The following is a 27,555-nucleotide window of genomic DNA, read 5'->3' on the forward strand; positions in this document are numbered from 1 at the left end:
AATTTTTATAAATTTTAAGTAGCGAGTTACTTGGTACTTAAGTTATGCTTTATCTTTGGTTGTACGCATAATAACAATCATTAGTGCTATGTATTTTGAAAAACATTGTTCAGTTTCTTTCATTTTTACTTACTATTACCGTAAAATTCCTTATGCATAGATTAACAGTTTTCATAGCGATAAAATAAAATCGTTGCCATGAAATCATGTAACATTCAGTCACAGTTGCTGCCTGTTGCAGGCCTGGTGGGATCTGAGAGTCTGCTGTTAAGAAACTTTTAGAAAGATTGATTTGTATTTATATTTATTTTTTAATTTATTTTACCCTTTTTTTTCTGAACATTAATTAAAATTAATCTATAACAAATAAAGTTATGTAGTGTATAGTTTAAGTTATGTTACAAATATTTATAGTTATACTTGAGGAATAGTAATGTTATACAGTAATAACACAAAAAGTCTCCCTACTATTTATTTTAAGGATACTAAAAACTCCCTAGTAAATGAAAAAAAATTATTAATCAAATTTTTAGTTGGTAATTTTTTAATAGATTTTTTTTTTAGGTAATGATATTTAGTTCCCTGTATTTTTATTCTTATTTAAAATTATGCTAAGTTCTAAATTATTCTGTTGTTAATTTATTATATTTATTCTTTGCTAAAATAATAAAAGTGTCATTAAAACTCAGTAGATTGAATGACAATATTGTTTCAAGATACATTTAAAAAAAAAAATAAAAAGAAAAATACTTTCTACATAAACATTTGTAGAACCTACAGAAGTTTGCAGGTTATGAACTTACAAGGTCTCATGCAATGAAATAATAAGTCATCACAAAGTTTTAACAACAAATCAAATATTATTTACCTTGTTAATCGTTCCAGAAAATATAATTTAGAATAATTTACTCTAGTTGTGTAAAATGTTTAAAACATAATATTTTTATTATTTCATATGATTAATTGTTGTATGATTACAGTACACTTCTTTTTTAGTATGTCACTGTAAAGTAATTAGTTTATATAAGTTATTAAATTGCTGAAGTAATATTAAATTACTCTGTAATAATAATTTACTTACTATGAGGAAAACTAAACAAAATTAAAATTCTACTTTGATATGTTTATCATTTGAATATAAATATATTTGTGTGCCCATTATAGAAGAAAATAATTTATTTATAATTGGATACAGAGGCATGGGGCAAATTGTGATGTCGCGTATAAGTTATTTGATGTCAGAAAAAAATTTTGTTACTGTGTACCTCCAGAACATATACTGAAACATATATTGATGAGTTTTGATATATAAAACTCATATTTCTTGAGTTGTGTTCGCTGATGTTACTAAGGTTTATTGCTTTAACATAGTTTTTTTATTTATTTACAGTATAGTTTCTGTCTTTGTTATTTTTTGTTTTGAATTATTATTCATAAAATGAGATGATGTGAAAGATTTTTGTGTTTTTTTTTAATCTAGTTTGATATTTGGGTTTCATTTTGTCATGTTTCTTTTATCTCCAAATATAACTATGGTATAAAAAGGGTAATTTATTTATTGATATCAGTTTTTGAAACTTAATTTATTTTTATTACCCGCCCCTTGATTTCAATATAAAATGGTGAGATGAATTAAGAACATTTTAGCGAGTCATTATGTGTACTTATAAATATCTTGTAACTTTTCATTCATTAAACGATGATATGTGAATCATTTATTTATGATATTAATTTTTTTTTACATTCCTTTTTGTAATATTAACTGTTGTAAGTATTACGAAATCGGAATAGATTTGAATTTGTAATACGACATCCATTTCTGTTATTGTTTATAAGCTTGGATTTTGATTTTGTATCTGTAAAACTGTCATCATAGTCTATAATGAAACATAAAATTAAACAAGAAATGTTATCTTTTATTTAGTCGAATCATTTCTGAATAATTTAATTGAATTATGTTTATAGAATAACTTTTTTTTTGTTTTGGTTTTCTTGTTTGTTTTTAAGATTATTTATTATTCTACATTATTTAGTCTGAGATGTCATTTCAATCGTTTTAGACTTTTTACTTATTATATCTTCTATCTCTGGTGACAGTTAAATAAATGTAATAATGTTGTATGCAATTGTGTATATGCATATGTTCTGGTGTGGTTTGCTTTATATCTCAGAAATAATTCATCCTACAATAATGATTGATAGAGAGTTAAGAGTATCTTGTGTAGGAAATAATAGTATATTGTATAGGAAATAATAATATGTTAGGAGTTGCTGTATGTTGTACGTACATATACTGATCTGGTGTTAACATTTTTATGTGGTTTTACCTTACAAAAAAAATTTGACTGTTTAACATTCTATAATTGAATAGCAAAATGTTGACATTGTCTTATTACTAGGAAATAAATTCAGTTTAAAAATAAATAAACAGATTTACTGAAATATGTTTGAAAGAAAGTCACGGGGAATTAAATATTTATATAAAGGGTGAAAAAAGTAAGGTAGATATCAAAAGCAACTGGCATTAGAAAAGAGAGCTTTCTTGTAAAACAAAGTCTGTTAGCATTTAATATGGATCAAATAATTAGACAAACCTTTCTTAAAAATATTTCTGTAGTATGTTAAGACATAGTTTTGGATGATAGAAAAAACAGAAAGAGAAAAGAATAGAAACTTTTGCAGTGTTTGGGGAATAGAAGAATTTTGAGGAGAGGACTTTTTATGGCAGGATCTTTTGCTGAGATGAACTAGATGGGGGCGGGTCATGTATATATACATTCGAGGCTAGTTAATGCAGTAATGAAATTATTCAGGAAGATGAAGACTGGAATAATAAAACAATTAGCTGAGGACACAGCTATCTTTAGAATATTAGCGTAGGTCAGAAAGGATTGGGGAATAGGATCAAACCAGCCAAATAACAGATGACCCCAAAAAGTAAAAATTCTGTTTGATTTGTTATTTTATTTTTGGTTTTATTTGTTAATTTTTGTGTTTTACTCGTCACTTTATTTATGTTAAGGATAAATGCTAAGTCAGTAAAAGGAATTGAAAATAATAGTAAAGCAGGCAATGCTGAACTTATAGCAAAGTGAATGCGATCTCCAAACATTAATTCATAGATTCACCAATGCACATAAATTTTCTAATTGACTATTTCAGTCAATAAACTGAAGTTATAATGATAATGGCTGAGAAAATAAACTGTTTGTTCAGCTAGTGTCACTCTGTTTTTTTAGAAGAAGAATGTATAATTTTTAGAAATAATTGCTAATATCAAAATTAGTCAAAATAAGTAAAATAATAATTGACTAATCACACCCATTGCTAAAAATTCAAGTCGTACAATTTTTTTAAACATTTTACCTTTGTTCACTAACTACTGACTGAAAAGGGATTTCTCTCACAAAAGAAGCTTCAATTTGAGTGAGTGAGATGGTTACTTGCCTGCTTTCTTATAGTTTAATGAATCGTTTAAATAATTATAAAATTTATTTTTCTCTTTATAAGAAAATGCATTTAAAAATAAAAGGGTAGTGGGTAGTGATGTACCTGAATTTTCTGATATTAGCATGAAGTGTGGTAATGTTAAAATAATTTGTACCTTTATTAACTGTCTTATTTAATACCTATTTTTGTATGAGATTTCTTCATTGTTTTATATTAATTTGTTAAATAAATTTTAAAAATATATCAAAAATGCAATTCTTTGCTAAGGTATTAGTCATAAAATGAATTAAAAACTCCTCAAATGTTTTCTTAACAGGAAATCTATTTTTGAAAAATATTTTAAAATTCACTGAATTTTTCTACGAATGATAAGAACAATTGTCACCTTGATCACCTTTTATTTGAAGAAAAGCAAAAGAAATTTAAGCTTCAGATTGGTATGTTTCCACAATCATTCTAGGCGGGGGGGGGGGATATATTGACCCTATTCCTAAAATAATGATGTTTGAAAACTGCATCTACTCTGATAGTGCTGAATTTAGGGGGAAAATGTTCAGACTAGGAGAAACAGTAAAAAGTTGCATAACTTCTATTTTTGGAAACTGTATTAATATATTCAAGGTTTGAAAACTAGTCTCAACCTCTTATAATTTACGCAAATAATTGAACATTTTAAGGCTGTGTTTGTAAGTAGTATAAAGTTAATAGAAATTTTTAAGGAATATATTAACTTCTAACCATCTGATAAAGAGTTAAATCTGTTCTTTTACATTGATAGTGTTTCGCAAAAAAAAAAAAATTATTACAAGTAAATGTTAAGATAAATATATTATATATTTATACAGTTAAATTAATACAGTTAAGTTTTATTATTTATAAAACTTAATAAATTTACCATTCCGCCGATTTCTGTGGCGGAGTGGTATTGTCTCAGCTTTTCAACCGGAGATCCCAGGTTCAAATCCCAGTCAGGCATGGCATTTTTCATATGCTAACAAAATTCCATTTTCATATTCCCACGCACAAGCTTCAAGCTTTGTCCAAATTTTGAAGCAACCAAAAAAAAAATTATTCCTATTTTATTGTGCAGATAATTAAATTATTATTATTACAGAAATTAGATAGCTTTAGTTTTAATTAGGAAAATGTAATATTATTTTTTTCCATATTTTTATTTGAGCACATGCTGAAGTAAATGTTCTTAATGCGCTTAATGGCAATCTTATATTTAATGCAGGCTGAATGGCATGCTCAGTGTTAGTGTTTGAAGGTACAGGATTTGTGGAGCTACTTATGTTTGTTTTAAAGAACATCAAAATAATATATAGATCAGATAGTGTATTAAGTGTTTAAAATGTGTTAGTAGTAATCCTGCTCTCGCTAGATGCTGACTAGTGCCTCTTTAATGGTACAAATTGTTTGCTGAGATTCAAATAATTATTCAAATTAAAAAAAAATAAACTATCCAGTTCATAAAATTTACAAAAAATATTAATGTTTTATAAATTATTCTCCTATGTGCAATTTCATAATTCGACGATATTGTTTAAATATGTGAAAAAAGACCACTTTTAGGAATTTAATGGATTCATGAAGTAATCAAAATCAATAATGTTAAAAAGAGAAATCAAAATGAAATGTTACTAGAATGATTCTGGTGTGGTTTTGTAGTTGATATTATGATAAATCATTATAACAGTTTTTTTTTTGTCTTCGGTCATCTGACTAGTTTGATAGCAGCTCTCTGCAAATAGATTATTTTAAGGGATGAATTTGTTAAATCAACTCTTCAACTAAATGTATGTAATATTTTCCACAAACCTGGAATAAAGTATTACCAGTAGTAAACAACAATCCAAATTTGTCTAATTTAAAAAAAAAAAAACAAAGTTTTATATAAATTTTAAATTGTTAGATTTTCAGTTTTTGCCCAGAAACCAAAAGAGTGATCGCTGGTATAAAAGACATTATTAATTGGAAAAGTGGAAACTTAAGAACAAATTAAAAAATTGAGTTTTTTTTTGTCTTCAGTCATTTGACTGGTTTGATGCAGCTCTCCAAGAGTCCCTATCTAATGCTAGTCGTTTCATTTCAGTATACCTCCTGCATCCTACATCCCTAACAATTTGTTTTACAGATTCAATCTTTGCCTGCCTGCACAATTTTTTCCTTCTACCTGTCCTTCCATTATTAAAGCAACTATTCCAGCATACCTTAATATGTGGCTTACAAGTCTGTCTACATTTTTCCAAATACCTTTTTCTTCATTGATTTGCCGCAACACCCATTGATTTGTCACTTTATCCACCCATCTGATTTTTAATATTCTCCTGTAGCACCACATTTTAAAAGCTTCTAATCTTTTCTTCTCAGATACTCTGATCGTCCAAGTTTCACTTCCATATAAAGCTATGCTCTAAACATATACTTTCAAAAATGTTTTCCTGCTGTTTAAATTAATTTTTGATGTAAACAAATTATATTTCTGACTGAAGGCTTATTTTACCTGTACTATTTGGCATTTTATATCACTCCTTCGTCCATCTTTAGTAATTCTATTTCCCAAATAACAAAATTCTTCTACCTTCATAATCTTTTCTCTTCCTATTTTTACATTCAGTGGTCCATCTTTGTTATTTCTACTACATTTCATTACTTTCGTTTTGTTCTTGCATAGGACTTCATTCATGCCGTTCATTGTTTCTTCTAAATCTTTTTTACTCTCAGCTAGAATTACTGTATCATCAGCAAATTGTAGCATCTTTATCTTTTCACCTTGTACTGTTACTCCAGATCTAAATTGTTCTTTAACATCAACTGCTAGTTCTATGTAAAGATTAAAAAGTAATGTGGATATGGAATATTCTTGTCAGACTCCCTTTTTTATTATGGCTTCTTTCTTTAGTTCTTCAATTATTATTGTTGCTGTTAGGTTCCTGTGAATTTTAGCAATTGCTCTTCTATCTCTGTATTTGAACCCTAATTTTTTAAAATGCTGAACATTTTGTTCGAACATGTTATTGAATGCCTTTTCTAGGTCTATAAATGCCAAGTATGTTGATTTGTTTTTCTGTAATCTTCCTTCTACTATTAATCTGGGGCTAAAATTGCTTCCTTTGTTCCTGTACTTTTTCTGAAACCAAATTGGTTTTCTCCTAACACTTTATCCAATATCCTCTCAATTCTTCTGTACAGAATTCTAGTTAAGATTTTTGATGCATGACTAGTTAAGCTAATTGTTCTGTGTTCTTCACATTTATCTGCTCCTGCTTTCTTTGGTATCATAACTATAACACTCTTTTTGAAGTCTGACAGAACTTCCCCTTTTTCATAAATATTACACACCAGTTTGTATAATCTATCAATCGCTTCCTCACCTGCACTGCGCAGTAATTCTACAGGTATTCCGTCTATTCCAGGAGCCTTTCTGCCATTCAGATCTTTTAATGCTCTCTTAAATTCAGATCTCAATATTGTTTCTCTCCTTTCATCCTCTTCAACTTCCTCTCTTCCTCTATAATGCCATTTTCTAATTCATTTCCTCTGTATAACTCTTCAATATATTTGACTCACCTATCGGTTTTTCCTTTTGTACTATAAATTGGTGTACCATCTTTGTCTACATATTATTAGGTTTTAGTTTATGTACCCCAACATTTTCCTTAACTTTCTTGTATGCTCTGCCTACTTTACCAATGTTCATTTCGCTCCCCACTTCTGAACACTTTTCTTTAATCCACTCTTCTTTTGTTAGTTTGCACTTACTGTTTACAGTATTTCTTAATTGTTGAAAAGTTCCTTTTACTTTCTTCATCACTAGCATTGTTGTATTTTCTACATTCATCCATCAGCTGCAATATATCCTCTGATCTAAGGTTTTCTACCAGTTCTATTTGTTTCACCTAAGTTCGCTTCTGCTGATTTAAGAATTTCTTTTTTAACATTCTCCCATTCTTCTACATTTTTTACCTTATCTTTTTTACTCAGACCTCTTGCAATGTCCTTTTCAAAATTCTTCTTTACCTCCTCTTCCTCAAGCCTCTCTAAATTCCACCGATTCATCTGATACCTTTTCTTCAGGATTTTCAACGCCAATCTACATTTCATTATCACTAAATTATGGTTGCTATCAATGTCTGCTCCAGGGTAAGCTTTGCTGTTGACGAGTTGATTTCTAAATCTTTGCTTAACCATGATATAATCTATCTGATACCTTGCAGTATGACCTGGCTTTTTCCATGTGTATATTCTTCTATTATGATTTTTAAACTGGGTGTTGGCAATTACTAAATTATACTTTGTGCACAACTATCAGTCTGTCCCCTCTTTCATTCCTTTTGCCCATCCCGTATTCACCCACTATATTTCCTTCCTTGTCTTTTTCAGTGATTGGATTCCAATCTCCAACTATTATTAAATTTTCATCCCCTTTTATGTGTTTAATTGCTTCATCAATTTCTTTGTATATACACACTACCTCATCATTATCATGGGCACTTTTAGGCATATAGGCATTAACAATCGTTGTCTCTGTAGGTTTGATTCTATTCTTATTACAATGATTCAATCGCTAACCTACCAACCTTTTTTATTTTTAGAATAATAACATTCCACGCCCTGACTCGTAGAATGTTATTTTTTAATTTTCTGGTGATCCCTTCCTTAGTAGTCCCCACCCGGAGAGCTGAACGAGGGACTAGTTTACCTCCAGAATATTTTACCAAGGTAGGCGCCTCCATCTTTGTTATATGAAAATGCAGAGAGCTACATTTTTTTGGCAAAAAGCAGCTGTAGTTTTCCATTGCTTTCAGCTGCGCAGTACTCAGAAAATTGAGTGATGTTGATATGGCTGTCTTAAGTCGCCTGACCTACATCCTTAACAACTACTGAAAGAGTTGCTACCCTCTTTCAGGAATCATTCCTTAGTCTGGATCTCAACAGATACTTCTCCGATATGGTTACACGTTCGGTCCAGCTACTCTATCACTGAGCACTCAAGCCCCCTAACCATCAGCAAGGTCTCATGATTCATAGAGGGAGATCATAATAGTAGGTAGTGATATAAGGTATTGAAATAGAGTAGAGTGATCAAATTCTTTTTTAATGCAAGTGCAGACTGAACATTTTCTTATTTGTCCTACCACCAAGTTTGGCAGTTAGTTTAGTTAGATTTTATTTTAATATTCTTCTGTTATGTTAGGTTTGTTGAAAGGGAAAGTATTCTCCTGTTAACTGTAAAAAAAAATATTCTTCATATTTTTGTTTTTCATGACATATTGTGTTATCTTACCCAAAAAAAGCCCTCTTGTTATAAAATTCTACTTGTAGTATGCAATCTCAAGATATTTTAAAGTACCGAGTAGCCATGATATTTAATATGTTAACTTATTAGTTAATATGTAATAGTTAGTTAATATGTTTACTTTAAAGCTTACATATTTTATCATTAAGATATGTAAGCTGGCAGAAGTTGGAATGAGAAGTAGGGTGGTACTGAGAAAGTAAAGTATCTTAATTGACCTCGCTGCTGAAAGCGAACCAGAGCAGAGAAAGATAAAGTACGTTTTCATTAGAGGGTTATTAAATTTGTGAATTTGTTTCTTGAGTAAGTATATCAAGAGGGCTTTGGGTAGATTAGAATTGCTGGACAAGATTGTTGCGATCAACTCTTGTTTTGTTGGTATGAGGATAGTATTTTTGGTGTTTAAAAACTCAATCAAGTAATGATCTAAATGCATAGTCTAATTGAAAGATACTGGTATAGTTTTTGTGGAAACCTTTGGTGTTAGGGAAAAGCATGGGGATTGTGCTTTAATGAATTGTTTAATTTTGTAAGTTGTGTAATACACTGATGGAAATGTCTACAGAGGAATTTACATCAGTGGCATCGTGACAGAGGCCAAACTGATGACTGCGATGTGTTATCAGGTTTAAAGGGTCTACGTGACGATCTCTGGTAAAGCCCATCAGGGCTAGGAATGAAGGGGGTAGTGTAGCGACTGGGATCACCACAAGGTGGGTGTCTTTCCCTACGGGGGTCAGGATGTATCTTGATAAAGGTAAGATTTCATGAAAATATGTGATTTTTTTTTTTAACTTTTCAAAGTATATCATATAAAGCACCTTTCAGTCCCTGAATATCTTATTTTTATAAATCTGTTAAACTCTTGCTTGTTTCAGCGTTGAAATTATATTTTTAGTCAGACCTGAAATACTAGAAAGGTTAATTTGCCTGTATGATATAATAAGATAACAGGATTTTGTTACAGGTGATTTCCGATTTAATAATGTTTTTTTTGTTTTAAGTACTTATGTAAATTAATAAGTAAATGAAATTGATACTTTTGAGCAGTAATACTGGGGAAATAAATTTTAAGCTTCATTAAAATATCCAAAAAGAATTTTCAAAATTATTTTTTGATCTTTTTTCTGATGTAATTTAGATTGATGCAAATTAGCTGATAGGTAATAACATATATAATGCTTATTGCCATACTTAAATGTTGCAGCAGTTACATTAAAGTAATGACTATCATCCTTAATATATTTCATTTGTTTAATTTTTATTATCTGGCATGTACCAATATACAATTAATAGTGCATAGTTAAGTTAATGTGATGTTTTTGATTAATATTTTCAAATCTTTTGAATAAAAGTATGTTTATGTTTATTTTTACAAATTATTTTAATCGGCACATAATCATAAAACAAATTAAAAGATAAAAATGTTTTTGAATTGTAATGAATTATAGCTTGTGCAGTAAGCCTATATTCAGATTTACTTGATTCTGATAATACTTACTGATTTTTAATAACAAAAATGTATGTGTGATTTATTGGATTAAGTATTTCAATATTCACAATGGAAATTAAACGTTAAATGTTGTAGTTAATGTGAGATAACACTGTGATTTTAGTAATGTATTCTACACCCAAAAATAAATCCTTTACTATAAAATACTTTTAATTTAACATCCAAGTTAAATCAAATAATGTTAAGCATTTGAATTTGCAGCTGCAATCTATACATTGCAGATCCCTGAATTCCCAAAAGTTGTTGAGTTCAAGTAATGTACCTAAGTACTTATTGGTTACGTAATGTACTTATGTGGGCATAATTATTACTTTAATTTACTCATTTATACTTCCTTGGCTGTAGAGATATGTTGCGTGCTCGCACACACACACACACACACCCAGAGTTATATATATATATATATATATATATATATATATATAGTATACTATGCAAGGGAAATAATGTTAATCGGGTCAAATTTTTTTATGTTTTATTATCTCCTGTAAACAAAAAACCATAATTTTAGTGTTGAAAAATTCCAGAAGGATGTATGTACATACATATATATGTAAATTGGTCTGTTTTTGCTTGGTTTCTCCAAATTGGATGAACTAATTTGGTTGAAATTTGACACAATGATTTCTGTATGTGGACTATTGATGCCATTTAATTTTGGTCGCAATTGGTGTAGGGGGAAGAGAGATGTGAACCTTAAGTTGAGGGATCTCAAAATTATATTTCAAAATTTTACTCATAGTGTATGTAAAGTGCTTCATATAATTTAATATCCTTTGGGTAGTTGCTTTCTTGTAATGTTTGGTTTATTCAAATTTCTAAAACACCTTTTTTCCCTTTTGCCATTTCTAGACTTAAACTAACATTCCTATACTAATTAGATGGTTGAGTTTTATATTAATATGCCATTTTGGTAGTGTATTGGGGTCATTTCATTCAGAAGTTGAAGATAAGCTTACATTTGAAAAAGGTTTTCCAATTTCCAATATGACCATGGGTACTGTATCTTACATATATATTTATGAAGAATATATATTTTTCATGTTATGTATATAAAACAAAAGTGATATATATATATATATATATATATTTATATATTTTTTCAAATATTTTAAAGAATAAATTAAAGTGACGAATTGATTGAATTTTTAAATAAAAATTTATTGTAGAAACTGATTATTAAATCTTCTAAATTTTTCAGACATAAAAATTAAGTTGTGAAATTCTTGAAATTTCATTAGTAGTAGCCCAATGGGCTGGTCTAGTGGTTAACTTATCATCGCAAATCAGCTGATTTCAAAGTCTAGAGTTCTAAGGTTCATATACTAGTAAAGGTTTTTATATGGTTTCATTCTTTTATATGGATTTGAATACTAGATCATGGATACCGGTGTTCTTTGGTGGTTCAATTAACCACATGTCTCAGGAGTGGTTGACCTTAGATTGTACAAGACTACACTTTATTCACATTCATACATATCATCTTCATTCATCCTTTGAAGTAATACCTTACAGTGGTTCCAGAGGCTAAACAGAAAAAAAAAGAAAAACTGTAGTATAGTAGTAGTAGTAGTAGTAGTAGTAGTATTATAGTTTTGCAAACTGTAACTTGAATATGAAATGTTTATGATTTTACAATTTTAATTAGATGTTTTTTCTTATTATTTTAACACTGTATAGTGTTAAAATAATAGATAAAATATAACATTAATTGCGATTCAGCAAATAAATGCATGAGTTCTGTGTATTTTTAGTATTACCTGATAAATTTTTGAACTCTAGCTTTATAAAACAAAAACTATTGAAAAATCATTATTTTCTAAGAAACAAAAAGTTAAGAACTATATCTGACAATTTTTTGCTACACAATCTTTTCATATTTCATTTTTTATGTCAGCAGTATCATTATCATCTTCGTTGGAATTATTCTTATTGTTCAAGATTTATTTTTTACAATTTACACTGTTTGAAAATGATAATAATTTTCTCTTTCTTTTGCATCTTCCTTGTCATCATTTTCAAACCTAGGAGTTGAAGATAGATGTTTAATATTTTTACCTAATCATCTTCAGTTCTAATGTAACCGTTCGTTTTATTGCCGCAAAAGTTCACAGTTTTTTCATTCATTTTTTAAATTAAGGTTTAATAGACAATTTGTTGTAAAACCAGTTATAATTTCACTTTTTATGTATTTAAAGAAGAAAATGTAGCTTGATTTTTTTGCTTGTTTTTTTTTCTTTACAAAATGCAGAAATACTTTGTAATACATATATAGTGCAGTAGATTTGGCCAGACTGACTGGGTTCAAGTAGTTGGCACCTAATCCCACTGTGCGCATGTGTGTAAGTGTGTGTGTGTATAAATTTTTTTGAACATGTACTACTGTATCAAGTGATTATTAACAAATAAATATTTAAATCCACCAGATGTAGTTCAATTAAAGGTAAGAACAGTCACCTATCTGTAGTACTTTCAGAACTTTAATTTCATCATCAACAGACCAATTTTTGTAAAATACACAATTATAAATAAAATATGTAGTTAAAAATATAGTTATTTAAAAAAATAAAAAACAGTTAAAATTAAAAAAAAAAATAACTATACATTTATAATACATTTTTATAATGTGTATTTTATAAAACTTTGTTTGCTGATGGAGTTAAAGCTCTGAAAGCACAGGTAGGTGAGTGTTCTTACCTTTTATTGAACTGTATCTGGTGGATTTAAATATTTATTTTTTATATTATATAATATAGTATATATAACAGTAATATAGAAAAAGCACACAAACACATGCCTGTTTGAGCTTTTTCTTTTCCCCGTTAAGAATAACACCCAGAAATAGTCTTACATTAGCTTTTTGTGAATATTCTGTAATATGATATTCAATTTAAATTGAAATAGATGTGAGAATTTGTTAAATTTCAGTTGCTGCATATATATTAGAAATAATTAAACTGATCAAATTCTGTAGAGTTTAAAGCAGGATTAAACTGATTTTTTGTTGTTTAGCAAAAATTATTTAATTATATAATTGTGTTTTTCAGAATTTCTTGATCAGGTTTACTTTCAACGAATTACAAAGATTAAGCTTGTGGTAATGATAAATCTAGAAAATAAAGAATGTACTTAATGTAAAGCAAAACATAAATCATTATGTACAAGTAAAACACATAAAATGTGATTATAGTGGTTAATAACAATCAGCGGTTGATTAAAACAATCTCATATTTTGAAGTGGGTTTTTTTTCATATAATTTGTTTTTAAAATGTTAGTACAGAATTTTTTCCAAGTCTAGTACTGTTATCACTTAATGATTTTATCTGTGTTTATATATTGATATATATATACCATTGTATGTTATATATATATATATCCATGTTATTGCATTAAAAATTGTCATATACCATTGTAAATTACATTGTTTTAATTCGGTTTATCTTTCATTTGTTGCTAAAAAGATATTTAGCTACTGAAAGCAATTGTAGTTCCTGGTTGTTTTTTAGCTGGGAGTTGTACCAACTTATTGTTTAAAAAACCTTTATTACTATTGTTAAACAATTTATTTTTAACCTTCTACAATTAAAGGGAAGGAAGTTCTCATTAAGACCTATGTTTTTTTTTTTTTGTTATTTACATGCCTCACTTTTCACAGATGAATTTTGATAATTCATTTTTTATCTTATATTAAGAGTGTTTGATATTTGTGTTGTGTTTTTATAAATAAATTTTATGGTAGATGGTTTTAATTGAAAAGTTATTTTGTACACAATGATCTAAAAATATTTCACATTATTTTGTCATTATTATTTAACATTGGACTATATAGAGTAATGAGCTTGATGTCATTCAGACATTCAAAGTATTTTTACATGAAATTTCAAGAAAATAAGTCAAAAAAATGTTAATTAAAAACAGTAAAAGATATAATGCACTTGAAATCTGTTAGGTTCATCAGTATTCATTGTACATCCTTCACTTCTCTGCTTTCCTCTATTTATTTGTAATATAATACAGGGAAACAAATATATATATTTTCTTGCAATCTAGAGTTACTAATCAGTTTAATTGTGGGAATTTGATGTGTTTTGAATGTCAGTTTTGCTTGACTCTTGAGGTTTTTTATCATACAAATTTATTCTTATAGGCTCTCCCAGACTTAGAAAACTGAAAATTCTGCAGCGCAAGAAGTATTTAATAATGAACAGTGAGCCAAGTTTCAGTGACATCTAACTAGCTAATCTTTTAGTTTATATCATGTGGATGTTTAATAATCAATCTATCATTGTTAAGCATAAAGTTTATTCTTTTTTCTTAGATAGATACAATGGAAATCAGGTTTGATGTTTCATTTGCTCCATCTTCAAGGGTCTGATCTTTTTGGTAGTTTGTAGAACAACGTTTCCTTCTTGGAATAATAGAGCTATTTGTGTACGGGCTCATTCAGAGATTGTCATTCTGCCTGGAGTTACACAAGGGCTCAACTAATGTTTGAGTGCCTGTTAAGTAATGCTGCTTTCTACTTTCTACCATTATTGTATACAATTTATATAATTGAAATAGTGCTATTAAACTAATTTCTATTAATAATCGTAATTTTGTTATGAATTCAGCAGAAAAATGAAAAACAAGTCTACTTTAATCTAAATTAAAATATTTTATGTGCTTAAAACAAATAGTTATGCAGTTAATATACGCATGTATGGATGCATTTTTTAAGCTTATTTAATTCTATTTAGGATGTCTTAAACATTATTTAAAGTCAGTTATACATTTTATGATTACACATTCAAATTGAGACATTAATTCAAAGCATATCAATGATTTATGTATGAGAGGAGTTTATTGGTTCACGAAACAGCAATATCAGAAGATAAGTAAATAATAACATTGTGTGGAGGAGGCTTACCGATCAGTTTCATTTAGGATTTGGTGCATTTGTAATGTCAGTTTTGCTTGGTTTTTGAGATTTTTTGTAGGCTCTTTCGAACTTAGAAAACTGAAACTTTTGTAGCACAAGAAGTACTCAGTAATAAGCACTGGGCCAAGTTTCAGTGAAATATAACTAGCTGAATTTATATCATGTGGATGTATAAACAGTCAGTCGATCATTGCTAAGCATAAATTAAATCCTTTTGTAGCTGTTGAAAGAATTCTGTAGATAGATATGTACAGAATGAAAATAAGAGATTGAAGAATGGTAGGGGTGTAACACATCTGGTACTAAGTGTCATCTGTCTTATATATTTAAATAAATTTTATTCTAAAAAACAGATGCCCAAAGAAGTCTTGAAGATTAGTTTTGGGGAATTGGAAGATCTCCATTTTACCTTGACAACATTATCATATTGTATTTGGTAGGATTAAAAAGCTATGATTTATGAAATAGTCAATTTAGTTACTAGTTTGGATATTCTGTATTGCCAGTAGCCAGGAAACTGAGAACATTAACAAAGTCCACATGTAGAGTTGCTTTTTAGAACATCCTAGATACTGAGGATGTAATGGCTTCATAGATCTGCCCCTCAGCAGAATTAGAAGGTGTGGTCCCAACTGAGGGATTATGATTAAATCTAAGAAAAATGGATAATTGGCAAGATAAAATTTACCCACTTAGGAACTACAACATGAAGCAAACAACCACCACAAGAAGTGCACCACGGTTCTTCCAGGCTGTGGTTGCCCATACCACCTTCAACTCCTTTACTTAAAGCAGCCTATTACAATAATTTTGTAGTGAACAGGTCTAATTTACACTGTAATAAACTGCTTTTTCACTAGAATTAAACAGCCACCTGGGTACTGGGTCAGTGCTTCCTTAGGTAGTTATTTGGTCATCCGTGGATTGTAGTTCAATTATTAATTGAATTTTGACTTTTCAGTAAATGTTTTTCTTGATAAAATGGCTTGAAAATTTTCAGGATATGGAAGTTTCTTTCTGTGCTCAAGCCAAAGAGATTGACTGGAGGAAAATGTTCTGTAACAGAAGTCTGTAATATTTGTAAATTTAATACATTTTACTCATTTAGCCATTTCATTGGTTAATATTTATTGCTACATTTAGCTAGTATTGTTTATTCCAAGTAAATACTTATCTCCTTTCTTTATTATATGATTTGAACTAATAGCATTTTAGAAAATGCTGATTTTGTTATTTAATAGTAACAGGAATATATATTATTTATGAGTTATCACTATACATTCTATTCTATTTGATGACAGAAATTGTATATATATATTTTATGTTAATTAACCTTGTTGATGTAATGCAGAAATTGAAGGATGTTTAATAAAGATGCATTTATCTATTATTATTTTATATATATTACGACAGTATAATACAATGCTCTCATTTTTCAATACAGGTGCACATTTCGATTTCCAAGTACGTCAATACGACTTGTTTTCCAGTCATTAGTTGATGAAGCAGACCCTCCACTTCAGGTACCTCCACCTGCAAAACAACGTGCACCATTACCACCTTTAAGAATAAATATTCCTGATGCAGATGCCAATTTTACAAGTCCTTTTCCATCACCAACTGGCACTATCAGGTAAGTTTGTTTTAATTTTTTTTCTCAGGTTGAATCTTGAAGTTTTAACCTAAAATTAAGTCTAGTATTAATAAAACATCGTAAGATTGAAAAGAGAAATACTGAGATGAAATCAGAATATATTAAAAGTGATGCTTATGAAAGTAGTATATGACTATTTTCATACATCACTTAATGAGATAACGTATGATTTTTTTTCAATTCAGTCTGTCGCAAGTGAAAAAATTTTTTGTGTCCTTCGCTAGAAAACATTTTTGCTTGGAGTAAGTAAGAAGCACAATGCTTCTTAGTGTTGTGGAGATTTCTTTGACCAAAATAGTTTTTTGTTTATGATATTAAACATTGCTTTACGATCAAGTAATGCTTTTATATTGTAACTGATGCTTGTGGTTAGGTGGTCCTAGATTTTACATAATTTTACAATTAAAATTTTAATTCCTTGGTCATTTTAAATTTTACAAATTACTTTGAATCAAATTAATCTTTTTCCAATTGCTTTTTTTAATTCTAGGGTAATCCTAACCCTTGAATTTTTAACACAAACAATTGTAAAAAATTTGAAATATGAAGTTTGTTTATTTCTGAATTTCTTAAATTTTTTTCATTTTTTGCATTGTCGTAATTCTTGAGTTTTAGTAAGTTCTAGTTTAAAATGACAAAATAAAATGAAAAAAAATAAAGAGGTTATTAATACCAAATGAAATTCAAAATGTTGTGAAATTTTTTTTAATGCAGTACCTAATAAATTATAATTTACAAAGATTTATCAAAATTGGATCTTCATTAATCATTTAACTTTATACTGCCTAATAAAGCTATTAAACATAATTTGCTAAATGAGATGTATTTTGATAATTAAACCATATTCAATTTTCACTTTGTAGTTAATGTTAGTTTAATAATAATATTATTGACTTAAAAAAAGTAATCATAATTTCTGCTTTGAAGCAAATAAACAAAAAAACAAATTACTATAAATATTACAAATTAACTATAAATGTGTTGAAAAACTAATCTCAACATTTTATTCTTGTATTCAGTAGAATTATGAAGTTTATTTCTTGTTTTAGAATATGTATAAGTGTTTTATATATGAATCATTTGTGACTACAGACTCAAAAATAAAATCCTGTTTGTAATCTTCAATGGATCTATTCTAAAGTGGTTATAGTAGCAAGAGGTTACACCGTCCTTTCATATAGTAGATCTAAGTCATAAACATTCATCAACTTTTGTGAAAACAGCTTAAGCATTGAAGTATCTCTTACCAGCTGGTAGCTGTGTTGGTTTTCTCTGAAAAGAAATGGTGTCCCTTTAATGATTTTCTAACTGAGTTCACATTAAATTTTTCAACTATCTCATTTTTTTGCTCTGACCGTATGTTAAGCAGTTACTCCATTCAGTTATTAAGATTCACTGATCTTATAAAGGTGCCTCATAATAATAACATGTCTTATTAAATTTTTCATTCATTGGTCACGCATACTATAATATCTGAAAATTAAGATATGTTTGGGACAATCAAACAGTTTGATTTTATTTTGAGTTGAAGTGTTGATGCGTTTAATCATAATCTCTTCTATTTAAAATATCATACAAAGGGTTAAGAAACGCTAAGCTTTATACTACTTTGGAAGATTGATGTTTTTTGTATAACACCGAGTCTAACATAAAACCGAGTCTCTTCAATTTTACATTTTCATTAGTGTTAATCTTTCAGGATATTTACCTTTTCTTACACTGCCAAAATTATCAACAAATATATTGAGAGATATTCTTCTGTAAGTGTGTCTAAACTTATGTATATTAGTAATGACAAACTTATTTATTAATTATATTAATCATATAATGCAATTTTCCTTTGATAATTGTGTTGCCAAGAAACTACAAAAATGCTAGCCGAAATGCTATTCAGGTCATGTTCAGTTTGGCATCTACTTCTTGCTAACAATTTATCAATACACTAATTTCTCTAGTGAACCTGTTTTTAATTATTTAATACCCTTGAATTTCTAATTTCCATTGATAAATAGTTTGCTTTGCATCAGTAGCTGATTCTGCTGAATTGTCTTTTTTTTAAACTTTGTATATTAACTAATCCCAGATAACTTTATTGTGGAGCCTAAATAAATAGGAAAAGTGACATTATTAAAAAGATTCTAACAAATTAAAAATTGATAATACCATCTTTTTGTCAGCATTAGAGGTTCTTAACAACTTGTTGACATAATAAAAAAAAATTATTTTGTAGATTTTATTTGAGCTGTTCTGATTTTATGTCTTGTATTTCTGTTAATTGATTTTTAGTGCTGCCAATTCATGTCCTGCAAGCCCACGGGCTGGTCCAAGAGGTCGTAATATTACGTCTGATCTACAAATGGTGGCTGCTTATGCTGCAGCTGTCGCTGGACCTCATTCAGTTATCAATACTGTTACAGTATCAACTTCAAATAGCATTGATGATAGGTAATAACAGTATTTATGTATCAAGAAGAATTTTTAGAAATTTGATAAGAAATAGGATGTATAATTTTTTTTTTAATGAGTAGTATTTACATAATGTAGAATTTATTCTGTTATTACATTGAGTGACAAAAGTACAGTGTGTTGCTAGTTTATTTGATCGATAAAACTATGATGTATTGTTGTGGTGGTTAGTCTGTTAGTACAGCAGTGCTCTGCTAAAATTTCATTTGTTCCAGACTATTAGGTTAGTATAGTAAATCAATAGTCTAATCGTTTTTGAGAATGGCTGTACCATCTTTGGAAGTAACTTGTTTATCATGTCAGACTGCTTACAACTTTATATGTGCCTTAGCTGGTATCAACTAAGTAAGCACATATTCTATTCATGTGTCAATTCTCTTAAAATCAGAAGCAGAATTTTTTGATCTCTTTGATTGCCTAAGTAGAAAACAAATTTAGAATGTAATTGTGTAAGTATGCATAAGTTCTGTTGACATTAATTGCATGTGCAATAAAGCAGCAGTGAGTGTCAAGTTCACAGTGACTTGAGGTAAGTGGTTGAAGGTATCTTAAATCATAAACTTGGACAGATTATCTTCTGAATTTTAATTTATTTTTTCATATAATACATTGTTAGCCTATATTCATTTATTCCTTTTTCACTCTTACCAGAATCATTTTTTTTATTTATTTTATTTTTTGTTGTTTATTTTTTTTATAATAATTTAGCAAAATTCAATATTTTGTTAGTTACAAATAAACAATAAAATTAAAGTACATTTTTTCTTAACTTATTATTTTTAAGAATTTATTTTCGGGAAGGTATATAGCATTTATAATGTAAAAATATTTTTTAATTTTGTTACAAATAGCAATTTTTTAATTCACAAAACTTTTCTTTTTTCCTAATTTTGTATAATTAATTTCTTGAACATGCTGATTTGTTAAATAAATAATATTAACAATTAATGAAATCCACCTTTCATTAATATGAACTTAAGATCTTTTGGCTTACTGAAAAGCCATCATCAGGAGATAAAATTATTGCATTAAACTGTTCGGTATACCGAACAGTTGTGACCAACTGTACCAGCATACTGAAGGAATATACATGTACCCTGGTGGATTAAAATGAAATCAGACGGAACCATGTTATCAAAGAGATAATTATTAGGTTAAACTATTACTTCTTTATATTTATATTTAGTATGTTTTTAAATAATATATAGTTTTTAAAAAATTTTTGTTCGTTAATTAAATAATAATTATTATTATTACTATTACAGTATATATGGTATTTTTCCGAATCAGAAGTATTATAATATTTATAAGAAATATGTAGGATTTTTATGAAATTATTATGATTGTATGTATGATCGTATTCTACTATATGTTTGGCAAAGTTGGATTTTCCGGTTTATTATTTTTAAAGCTATTTGTGTGCTTTTTTGCATATATGAAAAATTTGCAGTTGGTCATACCCATGTATATCATGTCGCAAACCTTTCTCAACACAAGGGTTTACATATTCTCAAAAACGATTAGCAGTAGAATATTGAAATTTTGTATTTAGGACTATTGTAACATGTACTTGTGGACCTCCCTTTTTGATTGCAGTTGACTGGGCAACTGACATTTAGAATAATTGAATGATATGTTGGTAATAACCATGTATATTATATCTGATTATTTAATATTAATTGAAAATTATAATTTAGAATCATATTATTTTTTAATTTTCTTAGCAAACTCTTTTAAAAATTGTATTGAATAAACTGTATTGTAATAAATAAAATATTTATTTGAATCATTTTATTTAATTATTTGACAGAACAATAAAATGCAATGTTATGGTTTTTTAATTCTCTTCAATTTAAAGTGATTATTGAAAATTATTTTATTAATTATCATTGACATTTGAATTCAAATAATATCTTTTTTTATAAATATTTGTGTTTACTTTACTAGAAAGATTATTTTCATTTATAATAAGAATGATTTGTAAATTATTAATTTCAAAATACTTACTGTATCCTTCAAATTTAAATTTTTATTTAATAAAAATGTATCTTTCAAATGACATCTTTTTCTTTTTGTTATGGGGAAGTGATTCTGGTCGTAGAAAAAGTATAGTACATAATTCGACTAGTAACACATCCTACACACTTATGAAAGTACATAACATTTTTCACTTGTGCGTAATGTGCTTACACACTTATGAAAGTACATAACATTTTTCACTTGTGCGTAATGTGCTTCTTACAGCTCTTGTTACGTAATATACTATTCTTGATCAGTATTATTCGTATCTTTGTGAGTTGCTGATAAACAAAAATTTCAGATTTCTGGTGTCATTTAAATAAAAATTAATAATAATTAAACTATTCCATTTAGTAATTTCCTGAATACCAGTTAAATAAAGTTTAACCAGTATAAGATTAAATGAAATGCTGCAAAAAATATGTTTATGTAATTTAATAGATGTATAAGGAAGTCGTGTCCACATCAAATTTTTTATTCTATTTTTGAGAAAAGGCAACAATGAAAAATGTTTAGTTCATTTCTTTTTCATTTTTAGACTTGTTTTAAGTTCATATTATACAACAAAAATAAAATGAGCTCACTTTTCTTCCTTTTGTAAATAGGCAAAAATTAATAAGCACTACAATAAACAAAAACAGATATTAAATAAGGTGTTTGTTTATATCAACTTTAATTATTGAAATGTCTAATTAGTCACTTTAAACATTGTCTTTAATCACTTTAGAAATTTAAATGTAACATTGATACTTCATTCTAATTGTTCAAATTAAATTTAGATTAGAAAAAAATAATTAAAAAATATATTAACATTTTGAAACTGTAACTAACTAATTGTACTATGAGCTGTTCTGTAAATCTGGAGTTTTTTTTATTCAAAACAAAAATTTAAATAAATTAATTTAGTACAGGTTATTAATTATTATTTTAGTACATAACTATTAATATTAACTAATTATCATTATATTGTAATACATTATTATTTTAATATATACTTTATGGAATTATATGAATTACAAAGTTATAGAACAAAATAGTATTAGGAAAAAATCAGTCCATTTAAGCAGTTAGGATTGTGAATATCACCATTCATTTTTGTTTCTTTTTCTCCAGAAAGATAATGTTTAAAACTAATTCAATACTGTAGTAAAATAGTATTATACATCTTATAAATGTACTGTATAAATTGTACTGTTATATCATAGAAAATTAGAAATTCACAAATTCACATTATAAGTACACTAATTTGAACTTGTGTAATCTAATGTCTACAGTTTTCACCTTTTTTCCTCAATAAATTCTGTTTGGTTATATTATGAGCTTAAAAGAGGTAAAACTAGTAGTAAACAATCCTGAAGAGCCAACTAACTATCGTATGTGAAATATATTTAATATAGAAATAAGTAAATAGTTCGGGCAATACATAGTCTTTGGCAATGCATATTTCATTCTGTCCGGCATATTTTTCAAGGTGTTAACTTACAGGACAATGCTTTTTAACAGGCGTCTGTCAGTTTAAAATTGATGTAGAATATTTTGGTCAGAGAATGAAGAAGTACTAAAAACAAAGAAGATTAAAAAATTACTGGTTTTAAAAATATGTAGTTAGGTAGTTAAATTCTATGAGAATAAGAGAGTTAGGTTGTTTATTTAAAATAAATTTTCTTATTATTTTATATATAATTAAAATCTTTTATGATTTTTATATTAAGATAATTGTTAATTAATAAATATGAATTATTTTGTTTCAATAAATCCTTTTTTAATATTTTTTTAATTAAAAAAATAAATAGATATATTCTTAGCACTGCAGATATACGAGGTGCGACAATAAAGTAATGAGACTGACGTGAAAAAAAATGTTGCTTACCGTTTTAGTCATGTTTAGTGTTGTCTCCTTCAAAGTAGTTCCCCTCTGATTGCACACACTTATTCCAGCGCTTCTGCCATTGATGGTAACATTTCTGGAACTCATCTTCTGTAATATCCTCCAAGACCCTCGTCACAGCTTTTTGGATATCTTGTGTTGTTTGAAAATAGTGTCCCTTGACCGCCATTTTGACTCTTGGGAATAGAAAAAAGTCGCACAGAGTGATATCTGGTGAATAAGGTGGCTGTAGTAGTACTGAATTTGTTTTGAGGTTAAAAATTGCTGTACTGACAGAGCAGTATGGGATTGCGCATTATCGTGATGCAGACTCCAATTATCAGCAATGTTGGCACGGACACGAAGAACTCGTTTACGAAGTCTTTCTAAAATTTCTTTGTAGAGATATTGGTTAACTGTTTGTCCAGGAGGCACCCACTCTTTATGAAAAATTCCCTTGGAATCGAAGAAGCACACATTTCACTTTTGACTGACATGCGAGCTTTTTTTGGTCTGGGTGATCCCTTTGAGCACCATTGCGAACTTTGGCGTTTTGTCTCTGGATCGTATTGAAAAAACCAACCTTCATCACCATTGATAACACGACTCAACAAATCTGGATTGATTTCCGTTTGCTCTAACAGATCTGCTGCCACATTTTTCCGTGTTTCTCGCTGTTGTTGTGTGAGATTTTTGGGGACCATTTTTGCACAAATCTTTCTCATACCAAGATCTTCAGTTAATATTAGACGAACCGTTTCTCGATCGATGTTGAGTTCTGCAATCATTTTCACGGATAATCTTCAGTCAGATCGTACGATTTCGCGCATCCTGGTCAAGTTGACATCTGTTCATGAGGTTGATGGTCGTCCACTGTGGTCTTCATCTTCAACATTCGTTCTGCCTTTACTAAAAATATTATGCCACCGAAAAACTTGAGCTCTTGACATAACCTCCTCTCCAAAAGCCTTCTGAAGCTTACCCTAAGTTGTCGTTGCGTTTTCACCCGATTTAACGCAAAAAGAAATGGCATACCGTTGCGGAATATTTTGTGGTTTCATTTCTCTGTGACGAGAGACACAAACACATGTTCACCTATTACAGCACAACTCACGACTGATCAGTTGCATCAATGTGCCGCTTGAACTAGAAGTAGCTTATAGACCAAGATCAAAGATGGTGTGCCTACACAAGCTGCAGGGTTGCCAATCTTGCAAAGAAAAATCAGTCTCATTACTTTATTGTCGCACCTCGTATATTTCTTACATTGGATTATTCTTAATTAAATAAGTGAGCGAATGCAATAATAAAGGGTGGAGCAGAGGAAACGCATGTTTTTCACTATTGAATAACTTTAGTTATTTAATTATAGAAAAAAAAGTTTTACGTTAAATACTAATATTTAAGAGAGGGAAGAAAGTAGAGTATTTCAAAACGCATAGCGATAGAATCATTGTAATAAGGATAAAATCAAAACCTAAACCGACAACGATTGTTAACGTCTATATGCCTACAAGCACCCATGATGATGATGAGGTAGAGTGTGTATACGAAGAGATTGATGAAGCAATTAAACACGTAAAAGGAGATGAAAATTTAATAATAGTTGGAGATTGGAATGCAAGCATTGGAAAAGGCAAGGAAGGAAATATAGTGGGTGAATACGGGCTGGGCAAAAGGAATGAAAGAGGGGACCGACTTATAGAGTTTTGCACGAAGTATAGTTTAGTAATTGCCAACACCCAATTTAAAAATCATAATAGAAGAATATACACTTGGAAAAACCCAGGCGATACTGCAAGGTATCAGATAGATTATATCATGGTTAAGCAAAGATTTAGAAATCAACTCATTGACTGCAAAACTTACCCTGGAGCAGACATTGATAGCGACCAGAATTTGGTGATAATGAAATGTAGATTGGGGTTTAAAAAACTGAAGAAAAGCTGTCAGAAAAATCTGTGGAATTTAGAGAAGCTTGAGGAAGAGGAGGTAAAGAAGAATTTTGAGGAGGACATCGCAAGAGGTCTGAGTAAAAAAGATAAGGTAGAAAATGTAGAAGAAGAATGGGACGATGTTAAAAAGGGAATTCTTAAACCAGCAGAAGCAAACTTAGGCGGAATAAAGAGAACTGGTAGAAAACCTTGGATTTCAGATGATATATTGCAGCTGATGGATGAACGTAGAAAATATCAGAATGCTAGTGATGAAGAAAGTAAAAGGAACTATCGGCAATTAAGAAATGCTGTAAACAGGAAGTGCGAACTGGCGAAAGAAGAGTGGATTAAAGAAAAGTGTTCAGAAGTGGAAAGAGAAATGAACATTGGTAAAATAGACGGAGCATACAGGAAAGTTAAGGAAAATTTTGGGGTACATAAATTAAAATCTAATAATGTGTTAAACAAAGATGGTACACCAATATATAATATGAAAGGTAAAGTCAATAGATGGGTGGAATATATTGAAGAGTTATACGGAGGAAATGAAGAAGAGGAAGTTGAGGAGGATGAAATGGGTGAAACAATACTGAGATCTGAATTTAAAAGAGCATTAAAAGATTTAAATGGCAGAAAGGCTCCTGGAATAGACGGAATACCTGTAGAATTACTGTGCAGTGCAGGTGAGGAAGCGATTGATAGATTATACAAACTGGTGTGTAATATTTATGAAAAAGGGGAATTTCCGTCAGACTTCAAAAAAAGTGTTATAGTCATGATACCAAAGAAAACAGGGGCAGATAAATGTGAAGAATACAGAACAATTAGTTTAACTAGTCATGCATCAAAAATCTTAACTAGAATTCTATACAGAAGAATTGAGAGGAGAGTGGATGAAGTGGTAGGAGGAGACCAATTTGGTTTCAGGAAAAGTATAGGGACAAGGGAAGCAATTTTAGGCTTCAGATTAATAGTAGAAGGAAGATTAAAGAAAAACAAACCAACATACTTGGCGTTTATAGACCTAGAAAAGGCATTCGATAACGTAGACTGGAATAAAATGTTCAGCATTTAAAAAAAATTAGGGTTCAAATACAGAGATGGAAGAACAATTGCTAACATGTACAGGAACCAAACAGCAACAGTAATAATTGAAGAACATAAGAAAGAGCCATAATAAGAAATGGAGTCCGACAAGGATGTTCCCTATCTACGTTACTTTTTAATCTTTACATGGAACTAGCAGTTAATGATGTTATAGAACAATTTAGATTCGGAGTAACAGTACAAGGTGAAAAGATAAAGATGCTACGATTTGCTGATGATATAGTAATTCTAGCCGAGAGTAAAAAGGATTTAGAAGAAACAATGAACGGCATAGATGAAGTCCTACGCAAGAACTATCGCATGAAAATAAACAAGAACAAAACAAAAGTAATGAAATGTAGTAGAAATAACATAGATAGACCACTGAATGTGAAAATAGGAGGAGCAAAGATTATGGAGGTAGAAGAATTTTGTTATTTGGGAAGTAGAATTACTAAAGATGGACGAAGCAGGAGCGATATAAAATGCCGAATAGCACAAGCAAAACGAGCCTTCAGTAAGAAATATAGTTTGTTTACATCAAAAATTAATTTAAATGTCAGGAAAAGATTTTTGAAAGTATATGTTTGGAGTGTCGCTTTATATGGAAGTGAAACTTGGACAATCAGAGTATCTGAGAAGAAAAGATAGAAGCTTTTGAAATGCGGTGCTATAGGAGAATGTTAAAAATCAGATGGGTGGATAAAGTGACAAATGAAGAGGTATTGCGGCAAATAGATGAAAAGAAGCATTTGGAAAAATATATATAATATATAATATAATATATAATATAATATATATAATAATATATATAATATATATAATAATAATATAATATAATATATAATAAGTAAGGACTAATGATCTCTATCTTGGAGACATTGCACCACACTGTTACTTTTGAGTTGAGGACAGGTTTTTTTGGTGTAGTTCATATGAGTTCTCTGATGCCCAGTACTGATAGTTCTGTAAATAATATAGCTTTCCAGATGGAAATGAGCTTCATCACTCATCATTATTAGGATGTTTGCATCTTCTGTAAGAATAGCGTTCATTATGCCACAAAATTCTTTGCGTTGCACAAAATCCCTTTTAGTTAACTGCTGGACGATCATTATTTCATGCAGGTGAAATTTGAGATCACTGTGTAAGATGCGATGAAGTGAATGCCATGACATATCCAGTGCTGCAGCATGTTGCTTAGCGGATCATTTTGGACTAGCAAGAACTTTCTTTTTCTGTTTAGCCTTCGGAACCACTGTAAGGTTTTACTTTAGAGGAGGAATCCGGATGATATGTATGAATGGAAATGAAGTGCAGTCTTGTACAGTTTCAGGTT

General features: G+C 29.1%; 1 protein-coding gene across 2 annotated transcripts in view; it reads left to right on the forward strand.

Moving 5' to 3' along the window:
• FoxK (forkhead box K) overlaps window positions 1–27,555 on the forward strand; it is an 89,465-nt gene that overhangs the window by 15,952 nt on the left and 45,958 nt on the right. For both annotated transcript variants that reach the window (XM_075375714.1, XM_075375715.1), the window contains exons 2-3: window positions 16,632–16,820; window positions 19,128–19,286. In XM_075375714.1, coding sequence (XP_075231829.1) covers window positions 16,632–16,820; window positions 19,128–19,286 — 348 coding nt within the window. The remainder of the gene's footprint in view (window positions 1–16,631; window positions 16,821–19,127; window positions 19,287–27,555) is intronic.

This window comes from Lycorma delicatula, chromosome 9, assembly GCF_047948215.1.
Source record: "Lycorma delicatula isolate Av1 chromosome 9, ASM4794821v1, whole genome shotgun sequence".
Lineage (NCBI taxonomy): Eukaryota > Metazoa > Arthropoda > Insecta > Hemiptera > Fulgoridae > Lycorma > Lycorma delicatula.